This window comes from Eptesicus fuscus, chromosome 5 (genome assembly GCF_027574615.1).
Source record: "Eptesicus fuscus isolate TK198812 chromosome 5, DD_ASM_mEF_20220401, whole genome shotgun sequence".
In the NCBI taxonomy this organism is placed as follows: Eukaryota; Metazoa; Chordata; class Mammalia; order Chiroptera; family Vespertilionidae; genus Eptesicus; species Eptesicus fuscus.
This window is the reverse complement of record NC_072477.1, coordinates 62,620,588-62,632,918: the sequence shown is the minus strand read 5'-3', so window position 1 is coordinate 62,632,918 and position 12,331 is coordinate 62,620,588. Positions and strand designations below refer to the sequence as shown.

General features: G+C 45.6%; 1 protein-coding gene across 1 annotated transcript in view; it reads left to right on the top strand.

Annotated features, from left to right (window-relative positions):
- SORD (sorbitol dehydrogenase) overlaps nt 1-10,670 on the top strand; it is a 35,348-nt gene extending 24,678 nt beyond the window's left edge. Inside the window, exons 6-9 of the mRNA XM_008143088.3 lie at nt 3,731-3,796; nt 5,144-5,319; nt 8,341-8,462; nt 9,345-10,670. Coding sequence (XP_008141310.1) covers nt 3,731-3,796; nt 5,144-5,319; nt 8,341-8,462; nt 9,345-9,510 — 530 coding nt within the window. The 3' untranslated portion in view covers nt 9,511-10,670. The remainder of the gene's footprint in view (nt 1-3,730; nt 3,797-5,143; nt 5,320-8,340; nt 8,463-9,344) is intronic.
- Nucleotides 10,671-12,331: the final 1,661 nt, after the last annotated feature.

Genomic DNA, 12,331 nt, shown 5'->3' with positions numbered 1-12,331 from the left:
CACGCTCCTGCTGGGCATGATCTGGTGTTCCTCATACACTTTGGGAGGGAGGGTGTATAATTGACAGGTAATGTTAGTTTCAGGTGTACAATGTAATTATTTGATATTTGCATGTACAGGTGACTTGTGAACAACACTGGGGCTAGGGAAACCCATCTCCTATACAGTTGAAAATCCACATATAAGTTTGGACTCCCCAAAAACTTTACTAATAGCTTACGGTTGACTGGAAGCTTCACCAATAACATAAACAGTCTATTAAAGCATATTTTGCATGCTATATGTATTACAATAAAGTAAGCTAGAGAAAAGCAAATGTTACCAAAATCCTAAGGTAGAGAAGACACATTTATAGTACTGTAGGTGTTTATTGTAAAAAGCATCCGCATATAAGTTGGCCCTGCGTGGTTCAAACCTTTGTTGTTCAAGGGTCAACAGTATTGCAAAATGGCCACCACAATAAGTCTAGTTAACATCTGTCACTAGATGGTTACCAAGTTTCCTTTACTTGGGATGAGAACTTTTAAGATTAACTCTCTTAGCAACTTTCAAATAGGCAATAGAGTCTTATTAACTATAGTCACCATGCTACACATTACATCCACATGACTTATTTATAACTGGAAGTTTGTACCTTTTGACCCCCTTTACCCATTTCACTGACCCTCCCACCCCCTTCCTCAGCAACCAGTCTGTTCTCTGTATCTTTTAGCTTGGGATTTTTTGTTTGTATCAGAGTCCACATAAAGGTGAAATCATATGGTATTTATCTTTCTCCATATGGTATTTGTTTTTCTCTGTGTGACTTATTTTACTTAGCATAATGCCCTCAAAGGCCATCCATGTTGTCACAAATAGCAAGATTTCCTTCTTTTTATGGCTGAGTAATATTTCATTGTATATATACCACATCTTCTTTATCCATTCATCCATCGATGGACACTTAAGTTGTTTTGATGTCTTGGCTATTGTAAACAATGCTGCAGTGAACATGGTGGCACACACATCTTTTTGAGTTAGTGTTTCTCTTCTCTTCTCTTCTCTTCTCTTCTCTTCTCTTCTCTTCTCTTCTCTTCTCTTCTCTTCTCTTCAGATAAATACTCAGAAGTGGAATTGCTGGATCACTTAATAGCTGTGTTTTTAGTTTTTTTGAGGAACCTCCATAATGTTTTACATAGTGGCTGCACCAATTTACAATACCACCAACAGTGTACGAGGATTCCCTTTTCTCCACATCTTCCCAGCACCTGTTATTTCTTATTTTTTATAATGGCAGCCATTGTAACAGGTCTGAGGTGATAGCTTATTGGTTTTTTGATTTGCATTTGCCTAATAATTAGTGATGTTAAACACCTTCTTCCATGTACCTGTTGGCCATTTGTACGTGTTCTTTGAAAAAATGTCTATTCAGATCCTCTGCCCACTTTTTGTTGTTATTGTTAATCCTCATTTGAGGAAATTTTTTCTGTTGATTTTTAGGGAGATTGAAAGGGAAGTAGGGTGGGACAGAGAGAGACAGATAGACACTGATGTGAGAAAGACACATTGATTGGTTGCCTCTCATACATTCCCTTGGGCCAGGGATTCAACCTGCAACCAGGTATGTGCCCTTGACCAGGAAATAATGGAATTATTTATTTATTTATTTATTTATTTATTTATTTATGTATGTATGTTACTGAGTTGTATGAATTCTTTATATCTTTTGGATATTAACCCCTTAACAAATATATGGTTTGTAAATATTTTCTCCTATTTTCATTTTTGATGGTTTCTTTTGCTTGTAGAAGCTTTTTAGTTTGATATAGTCCTACCTATTTATTTTTGCTTTTATTGCCTTTGCTTTTGATGTCAAATCCAAAAAAATCGTCACCAAGACTGATGTCAAGGAGGTTACTGCTTATATTTTCTTCTAGGAGTTTTAATCCTCATGCAATTTTATGAATGATTTTTCTTTTCTTTTTTAAAATATATTTTTATTCATTTCAGAGAGGAAGGGAGAGGGAGAAAGAGATAGAAACATCAATGTTGAGAGAGAATCATTGATCAGCTGCCTCCTGCACACCCCACACTGGGACCAAGCCTGTAACCCAGACATGTGCCCCGACCAGGAATCTAACCGTGACCTCCTGGTTCATATGTTGACACTCAACCACTGAGCCACACCGGCTGGGCGCTGATTTTTCTTTGGCAGTGCCAAATAAGTGACCACAGGGCTTCCTAAGTAGGGTGATGGGTACAGAACAGACTTGCCTCAGTATGCGAGCAGGCCATTGGATTCAGGTGACAGATTTTTAAAATACCTCTTTGTCATAGGCAGAAAAGAAGTCAGCCCAGCTGGAGCGGCTCAAGTGAGTTGGAGCCTTATCCTGTACACCAAAAGTTGCCAGTTCGATTCTCAGTCAGGGCACATACCTGGTTCAATCCCTGGTTGGGGCATATATGGAAGGCAACTAATCATTTCTTTCGCCCTCTCACCCTCTCTAAACATGTCCTCAGGAGAGAATTAAAGGAAAAAAAGACAAGTCATACACACCACATGTGCATACACAGAAATTTACCCATAGACCCATCAGCCCAAGAGAATCACTATTAACATTTTGGTGTAGAGCCTTTCTTTTCTTTTCTTTTTTTTTTTTTTCAATGAGATCATGTTGAATATGCTTTTTTTTTTTTACCTACTCTTTTTTAAAAAATGTATTATTAACATTTTTAATGTCAGATATAAAAGAGTTATGACATAATTTTTTAATTAACTGTGTGGTATCCCATAATTTATTTAATTAATTAATCCATTTGTTGGTCATTTCAGGTACTTCCCAGTGTTTTGCTTTCTAGGGGAACTCACAAAATTATTTTCCAGGGGAGTGTCCAAAAAGAAAATCCCCAAAGATTTTCTGAAAAGCCTTATATTTGTGGGTTTTTGTATTAAAACCATCATGCCATCTAGCAGGTAGATACTGTGGGGAAGCAGGTCTCCAGGCTGATTCTTAGTCACCTGAACATCCTGAGGCTGCCTGAACAGCTGCCTCAACTTAGGGAGCCAGCTCACTTAAGGATACTCCAGGCTGGTCCTCGGAGGGCACATAAAACAATATGTCTCTCCTTAGGAAGGTGTGGTGGGTTCTAAGAAGGTAGGGGTCAAAGAGAGAACAGGGAAATGTATCCAGACCTTCTGAGATAACCTCTAAGAAAATACATGCTTCCTTGAACCCTCTGATTTTGTTGACATTATCCCCACACAGTACTAAAGAGTAAGTGGAAAGTTTAGAACTCTGTTTGGGAGAGGACCAAGCAGAATCCAGCCCTAGGAGCAAACAATCCCTCATGTACTTATTTACTCATGCATCAGTCAACTGCTGTTAAGATCTCACTATGGCCGAAACTGGTTTGGCTCAGTGGATAGAGCGTCGGTCTGCGGACTGAGAGGTCCCAGGTTCGATTCCGGTCAAGGGCATGTACATTGGTTGCGGGCACATCCCCAGTAGGAGGTGTGCAAGAGGCAGCTGGTCGATGTTTCTCTCTCATCGATGTTTCTGGCTCTCTATCCCTCTCCCTTCCTCTCTGTAAAAAAAAAAAAAAAAAAAAAAAATAAGATCTCACTATGTGTCAGGCACTAGGATAGATGCTAGAGGTATACAAAAGATATGGTTGTTGCTTGTGGCCTGCACAGGGGGAAGAACTGATGCTTCATATTTCACAAACACCTTCCATTTCCTGCTTTATTTAGGGCCAATTGGATTGGTCAATTTGCTGGTGGCCAAGGCAATGGGTGCAGCTCAAGTGGTGGTGACTGGTAAGGTTTTCTTTTTAAAAATATTCTTGAGGGGGAAACAGTTGGGCCTATAGTTTGAGGCAGAAGCATAAGACCTATTCCCTTCAGTGGGTACTGGGTTTCTGAAGGGGTTTCTCCCCTTTTCTCTGGGTTCCAAGATTGAGAAGCCCACTCAGGGGGATGACCAAGTCAGAACTCAGGAGGACGCTCTTCTTTGAAGCTGCTGGGAGAAGGAGACCTGGCTCTTTATGTACAGATCTGAGGTGCCCATACTGCCTGCTTAGTCCTAAACGAGGCTCAGCCCTTGGTTCATTTGCCTAAGTCCAGGAGACAGAGGGTGTGTTTGTATGGTATGTATGTGATGTGAGGTTAGTGGGAAGTATAATCTATACTAATAAAAGAGCAAGATGCAAATTGACCACACATGTGTGATGCCCACCAGCCAATTAGGAGTGGGTATGCAAATTATCCCAACAAAGATGGTGGGTTAATTTGCATATGTGGGCAGCCAGAGGCGGGGCCATGATGATGATGCAGGCGTTCTGCACTGCCCCAGCCGTTCACGGCCTCTGGGCAGCGTGGGAAGGCGGGGCTGGAGCGGAAAGGCGGTGCCAGCAGCCAGGGAAAGGAAGGCCCATTCTTGCACGAATCTTCATGCATCGGGCTTCTAGTATATTTATAAGGATGTTTGTGTGTGAGGTGTGTGCTATGAGTGACAGACATGAGTGTATATGTGTGAGGTGCGGGTATCCAACAGCATTGTGGGTGTGTTTAGAAGCACATGGGGTATCAAAGGGGGTGTGTATGTGGAGAAGGCATTTGTTAAGAGAATATTTGTGTGTGTGTAAGGTATCTGAGAGTATGCATATGTGTGAGAAGATGTTATTACTGAGTATGTGTGGATGAGTGTGTAGAATTGTGTGGTATGCAGGTGTGTGGATGAGTAGGGTAGTAGGAATGCAGAAGGGTGTGAGGAGAAGCTATCAGTGTGTGTATAGAAGGTATCTGTGAAAGTGTGTGTGTGTGTTTGAAGACTGTGTGTGCGTGTAAGTAGATATGTATGTGTATGGGAGTGTGTGAAGGTATAGACAGTATGTATGTTGGGCTCAGCAACACCACCCACTACACCAGAGCTTCATTGGAATTATTACCTGCACCTCCATTTTTAAAAAATATGGTTTTACTACTTTTAGAGAAAGAGGGAGAGAAACATCAATTGGCTGCCTCCTGCACGCCCCCTACTGGGATGGAGCCCAGTGCACGGGCCTGCACTCAACCAACTGAGCCAGGGCTGCACCTCCGTTTTTATTTTCTCCCTCATCTGCCATCTAGTTTCTCAGTTTGAAGGAAACCTTTTTTCAACTTTAGATCTGTCTGCCTCTCGGTTGTCTAAAGCCAAGGAAGTTGGGGCTGACTTTGTCCTTCAGATCACCAAGGAGAGCCCGCAGGAAATCGCCAGTAAAGTGGAGGGTCTCCTGGGGTGCAAGCCAGAAGTCACCATCGAGTGCACTGGGGCGGAGGCCGCCATCCAGGCGGGCATCTACGTGAGTGGGATGTGGGCAGGGCTGGGAACCCATTGGGGTAGTGATCTGAGAAGTCAGGGGTCCTAGGATCAAGCTTCTCCACTGACTTGCTCTGTGGTCCCCCGTCAAAATTAAGGGATCTCTCTTGAGGAGATAGCGGCACTTGCCTAACATTATCATTGGACATTTGTGAGGGTTAAGCAAGGTAACAAATATACATGGTCCTTGAAAGATAAGTGACCCACACATTTAGGGTGGGTTTTCTGTCCCGACCATATCTGTGATCATAAAAGTTGAGCTCTTGATAAAGGATCAATAGGAAGAATGGCCGAAGCCGGTTTGGCTCAGTGAATAGAGCGTCAGCCTGTGGACTGAAGGGTCCCGGGTTTGATTCCGGTCAAGGGCATGTACCTTGGTTGCAGGCACATCCCCAGTAGGGGGTGTGCAGGAGGCAGCTGATTGATGTTTCTAACTCTCTATCCCTCTCCCTTCCTCTCTGTAAAAAGAAAAAAAAAGGAGGAATGAGGAAGCATGTCTTAAGTGTGGGAAACCCTTATCCTGTTTTATGGAGAAAAACTGTGGTCTTTAAGTCATTTATAGAAAGTGACAGCCAGTAGTTCAGTTAATCACAAAGGTAAGTTTTTAGGGTCAGAGTTGGCTACTGTTGTCCTCTCCCACAATTAGGAGGGGATAAGCTACCAATACCTGATAAGTCCCTCATGGGCTCACCTGTAATTTATGAGAAGTTGGCAGGAAGGTAGAGAGGGGAAGTGGCATTGGCAGTCAAAGTATGAGGAAAAGAGGAGAGAAAGAATATGTTCCAGGTTCCAAGCCTCACCGTGTGCCAGGTCTTCTGCTAGGTGTGTTTTTTGTTTTGTTTTGTTTTTAAATATATTTTATTGATTTTTTTACAGAGAGGAAGGGAGAGGGATAGAGAGCTAGAAACATTGATGGAATCGAACCCGGGACCTTTCAGTCCGCAGACCGACGCTCTATCCACTGAGCCAAACCAGTTCAGCTTGCTAGGTGTTTTATAAACGTGATAGCCCCAATCTGCACAGTAGCCGTGAAATGAGTCACCATTTTACAATGAGAGGTCCAGTGGCTTGCCTTGAGCACACTTCCTCAATGCCTGTGCTTTCCTTACTCTGTGCACGGCTTAGGAGAGGGAGGGAAAGAAAAGACAAGAAGCCAGTGGGCAATCATGCTAAGGTAGGAGGGGTGGGGCTGGGGAAAGCGCTGGCTGCACCTGCCACCACTGGGACTCCTGCCCTGCCTTCCAGAATGCTTCCCCACAGCAGTTGGGCTTCCTCCTTCCTTCTGAGTCATAGCTGGGTCACACACAAGGGCACTTGAATCACGCAAGACATCCCAGGGAAAGCTGACCCCTGAGGTGAGTGTGGCATGGCCCTCTGGCCCGGTACCTGGCAGAGCTGCCAAGCCCTCCTCCTACCAAGATGCCCATGGCATCAGGGACAGATTAAATGGTGACAGGAGGAAGGAACAGATGGCACCCTCACCCTGGGACCAAGAGAAACCACAACTCAGAGGTGATGGGTATGATCAGTCAGTTCATGACATGGCTTGGGCACTTCGAGGTCTATGATAACCAGTGAGGTACGTCTGTTGTCTTCAAGTTGTTGGCAGATCAGGCACACCATACCCCCACCCCCCCCGCCCGCCCCCAATGGACAGAGAGGCAGTAAAAGACATGGCTTCTCACCTCGAGGCTTTCCTTCCTCTTTTCTCCTGCCTGACGAGCATATGGAAACAGCTGGCATCTCCAGCTGTTAACAGTGGGGGCCCAGTTACCAGCTACCTGAGGTGAGCGTGGAGGTAAATGTGACCCAAGAGCCTCACCAGGCCTGAGGCCTGTGCCTCTCCTGAGTGGAGGTGGAGCCATCATGCATGACGGGTGCTGTAGAATGCTACAGGCTGCCCCATCAGCAGGCAGGTTAGGCGGCGGCACCTTGCATGGGCATACCTGAGAGTTCTTTTCCTGCCTATCATGACTAGGTAATGTTCATGAGAAGAAGTGGCAAATGCTTAGGGTAGAATTGATGTCATCTCCTCCATGCAGAGGTCACACCCATGAGACAGCGATCAGGTAGCCCAAGCATTCGTCTGTGGTCAGCAAACTGTTTGGGATGGCCAGTGTGAAGGTGTTCTCCCTCCTCACCAGGTGGAGAGGAAATACCAGTGGGGGAAGCAGTTTTCCTAGAACATTTCTCAGTTTTCTGTGGCTCACTCACAACTTTGACCTCTCGCCCCCACTTTTCCAGTGGATACAGCAACTTTTTCCTGCTTCTCTGGAGCAGGCACAACACAGGAGTTATGTGGAGATTGTCAAGAGAAACTGCACTCTCTGGCCTACTCCAGGATGGAACTGATAAGGCAGATATATGTTCAAGGAAGACAAAATCCATTATGGCCAATGCTATCGGGATGAATATTTCTGGAACAGAGATATTTATAAATGCCAGCTTGCATGTATGAGGCAGTTTTTAAACCACAAACTTCCAGTAGTCCTCCTCATTTGTATAGTGCTTAATAGTTTTCCCCACAAGAGGGTGGTTCTTTAGAGGTTTGACAAAAGTCCTGTCTTGTGGGTGGGCACACTGGAGGAGGAGCAGGTGCTGAGATGAGGAAGTAGCTGGAGCCAGCATCTGGTATGAGTTAGTAAAGCGTTGAAAGCCGTGCCAGGGTTGCTGAAGATCAATGTTTATAGGGGAGATTCTCACTGGGGTCTGGAGGACCTTGGCTATGTCACGGGATGTTGTGGACAGTGAAAGATGCTCCCATTTTGCTTGTCCTCCCGTGGTGGAGTGTATTATTTCAGGATCTTTAAGGAAGATAATGTTTACTCGGCTGCTCTGTTGAGTTTGGTCGCCGTGTTGAAGAGTTCAGCAGTATAAAGAGAAGCATTCCTGGGATTTCTGGATACTCGCTTGATGCAATCAGAAGATATTTGTAACACTGCTATGAGCAGGAAGTCTGTATTTTCTTATCTTTCAGGTTTTCTTGTTCTTACTTCCTCTTCAGGCCACTTGTTCTGGTGGGACCCTGATGCTTGTGGGACTGGGTTCTGAGATGGTCAATGTGCCCCTAGTGCACGCAGCCATCCGAGAAGTGGATATCAAGGGCGTGTTTCGATACTGCAACACGTGAGTATGTTGTGGGTGAGTGGGGTGGCGAGTGGCCAACAAGACCAGGGCAGGCCTCTGGGACTAAGAGTCTCTGCCTATTTATTCTTGACGAGCTGTCTGTGGTCACATGGATAGCCATGCGACATGATAGAGGTCCAAAGAGAGGATTCACTCCTGGTAAAAGAACAGGAGGGCAGAGATGGCAGAGGGAGGGACGGAAGGACAGAGGGACAGAGGAGGATTTTGAAACAAGCTTTTCTTGGCTGTCTGTCAGGCCCTCTCCTCTCCTCTCCTCTCTTTGCCTGATGACCATTTTCCCTCTTCAAAGGGAAGAAGGAGAGAAAGGACAACAGCAAGAACTCCTCACGTCCCTTGCCTCCTACTCCAGAGCCCCAGGGCCCACTCTGGGAAGTGAGAGGGTCTTATTGTGCCTCAGCCCACATTCTGTGGCTCCACTCTCTCCCTTGGGGAGCTCTGCCTAGGACCATGTTCCCCACAGTGTCCCTTACACCTTTAGAGTCTAACCATTCCCTCACCAGAGTGCCAGTAAACTCTCTCAAGCTGAGCTGCTTAGGGGTGTGATTGGATTATCCTGGCCTGCCTCCCTAAGGCTCATCTGCCTTTTCACAGTGGCCTCCATATGCCTCATGCCTTCATGCCAAAAGAATTCTAGGCTTCATGGCAGACATTGCAGAGGGGCCAGTGGGCATTTGGGAAAACAGCCTCTGAACTCCCAAATTATAAGTTCTAAGATCATTCCCTCCATTTTTGGTCTGTAGAATTGACCTGGCAGAACCACAGTGCTGTCAGTGAATATGGCCAAACTGATGTGCTTGGTACATTTGGGGGCCTGGCTCTTTCCTCCTGAAGGTTGAATGTAACGCTTGTGATTTTTTACAGATGGCCGATGGCGATTTCAATGCTTGCATCCAAGTCTGTGAATGTAAAGTCTTTAGTGACCCACAGGTTTCCTCTGGAGAAAGCGCTGGAGGCCTTTGAAACATCCAAAAAGGGTTTGGGATTGAAAGTCATGATCAAGTGCGACCCCAATGATCAGAATCCCTGATGTTAATTGGGCTCTGCCCTCATTCCCACCCTTTTAGCATCTCAGGGCTAAATGGCTAGGCAAGGGTGGGCTTTAAGGCAGAAGTTTCTTTAAAGTAGTAAGGGTGATTAAAATAATTCATTACAAGCAGAGAGCCTTACACAGAGCGGTTGGTATGCCTTAAAAACACAAGCAGGGATAGTTTGGAGGAACTTATAGTCAGAATAACCTGTTTCTGCTGAGTCAAGTGAGGGAAGAAATCTGTCCCTTGAGTTCCTGCTTCCATCGTGACTGGTCAGGAGGGGGATGGGAGGGCTGAGTTATGAAGAGACAACTTGATTGAGACATAACTGGTCCAGAAGCTGATTTTCAGGAAAATCTGCAGCTCAGGACCTGGGATGAGGGGCTGTCAGCAGTTTTAGTTGAGAGCACAGTGTTTCTAGACATAGGTGCTATTTGGTTTGATGACAAGGAGAATAAGGGACTGACCTTCTGGGTCTAGGGTAATTATAAAACCAATCAAACAAAATCCCACATGAGATCAAACCAACTTGTATTCCTCAAATGTAGAAACAGTCAGGGAACTTCTCAACACTGAAGTCGGCCTCTTTTTCAACCCCTGAGAATTGTGTTTGCAAGGTGAATAGCCACCTTCCTAATCCCCCACCCCCAGCCATTGCCGGCTTCGTTGTCACAGGCAACCAGGAGATGCCTATCTATCTAAGGAGAGTCACAGGGGGTCCTCATGGGAGACCTTAAATCATGCCTTTGATTAGCCCAGGAGGGTTTGGTAGATGCACCACAGGAATAGCATCCCCTTCTAGGATTATTATACAATTCCATGTAATTCTATTAACTATAAACAGAAAACCGTCCCCTTCTCATAGCCAGTTAAGACTCTTGATGTCTTTCTGTCTGAATAATCTCTCTAAAATTGTGACCTTATTTTAAGTTGACTGTGTAAGAGTCAATCACATTATGCCCATTTGTGACTTTAAGATTATTAGTCAGGGATGAGGATATAGTAGCTGTGACTTAATTTGGGCTGCAGCCATTAAACCCTCACTCCGGTGGGGGTGGAGGGTGACTTCGAAGAGGTTCTGATTTTCTCGTGACCGGGTAAAGCTGTGACCTGGAATTCCTCAAACTGCTTTGGGTAATAAATTCTGCTTGTAGTGCCAGGCTACTGTCATAATTTCTGTCTCTGTTTAAGGAGGAAAGGGCATGGGTTTATAATTTCACAAAGGGGAATGTCCAATATTTTTGAAAGCCACACATTTTGTGCATCAAATATAATTTCATTGACTGTTAAAAATTAACATTAATGATCTCTTACAGTAAGCCAAATACATGTGATTATTTTACAGCTAAGGAAATGGAGAAATCAGGTAATTTGCTCAGGTCACACACTACCTTTTTTTTTTTTTTTTTTTTAGAGCTTTTTAAAAATATGTATGTTTTTATTGATTTTAGATAGAGACAAAGGGAGAGGGAGAGAGAGAGAGAGAAATGTCGACAAGGGAGAAACAACGATGGGCTGCCTCCTGCATGGCCCCTACTAGGGACTGAGCCCGTAACCTGGGCCTGTGCCCTGACCCCTTGGTGCATGGGTCAATGCCCAACCACTGAGCCACACTGACCGGGCACACACTACTTTTCTTATGTCATCTCTGGAGGAGGGTAGACTTCTGTCTACACACAATACAAGCACACACTCAGTAGTCACATCTCCCACTATGCCTGCTTTGAGTCCTGTTTAGCTCTAGGGCCAGACTTGCCCGCTGCCTTCTATCAAAACACTCCTTTCAGCCCAGCCGGTATGGCTCAGTGGTTGAGCGCTGACCTATGAAACAGGAGGTCACGGTTTGATTCCTGGTCAGGGCGCATGCCTGGGTTGTGGGCTCCATCCTCAGTGTGGGGTATGCTGGAGGCAGCCAATCAATGATTCTCATCATTGATGTTTCTATCTCTTCCTTCCTCTCCAAAATCAATAAAAATATATTTAAAACAAAACAACACACACACAACTCTTCTTCCAGCTTAGTGGTGCCCAGGGGCTTCCAATAGAAATGCTCCTGAAGGAGGTGGACTCACTGTGTTAAGCTCACAAGCAGCCACTTTTCCTCTGATTTGGTGGAGCCAGGGCCACTCAACCTGAAAGGGACTTAGGAGCTTCAGAGGGGACCCCTGGAAAGCTAGGAGTACCAGGATAAAGACACGTCACTTACCACACAGTGATAATTGGGCTGGGTCTTCTACGTCAATGTCTTGGAGCCTCAGTTTCCTGGTCTGTTAAATGGGCTTCATGATGCCTGCTACACGGGCAACTCTGGAAAATGAAACAGCAGTTCAAGGAATACCTTTCCATTTCCAAATCCCCCAAGGGGCTGTAAGCTGCTGTGATTTCACAGCTTCCCAAGCAGAGGCAGAGAGGGTGGCAAGAGATGGTGTGGATGGGCCACCAAGTCAGTCCTTGGGGTGGTGAGAGGGCCCGAGTCTGTTGCCGGGCTCCCTTGGCCACATCCTCTGCTTCAAAGGGGCTGCAGGAAGCCCGAGAACTCCTCCCAATACTTACCTGGTGGGGAAATACCACGATCGCGGAGAACTCATTCCTCACACCACCCCTAAGTGTTATCAGTCCCGGAACCAAAACACAAATTCCCCATGAACTCCCCGAGCTTGGGTGGCCCCGCCAGCCTCTGTGCTCTGACACAGGTGCCTGACGCCTGGTTCACTTTCAGTCAACACTGAGGACCCCACCCAGCCGACACTCCCAGCACTGGGGTGGGTGTAAGGGTGGAGAGCTGGGAAGAAGGGCCCCCGCAGGCAAAATAGAGGGTGG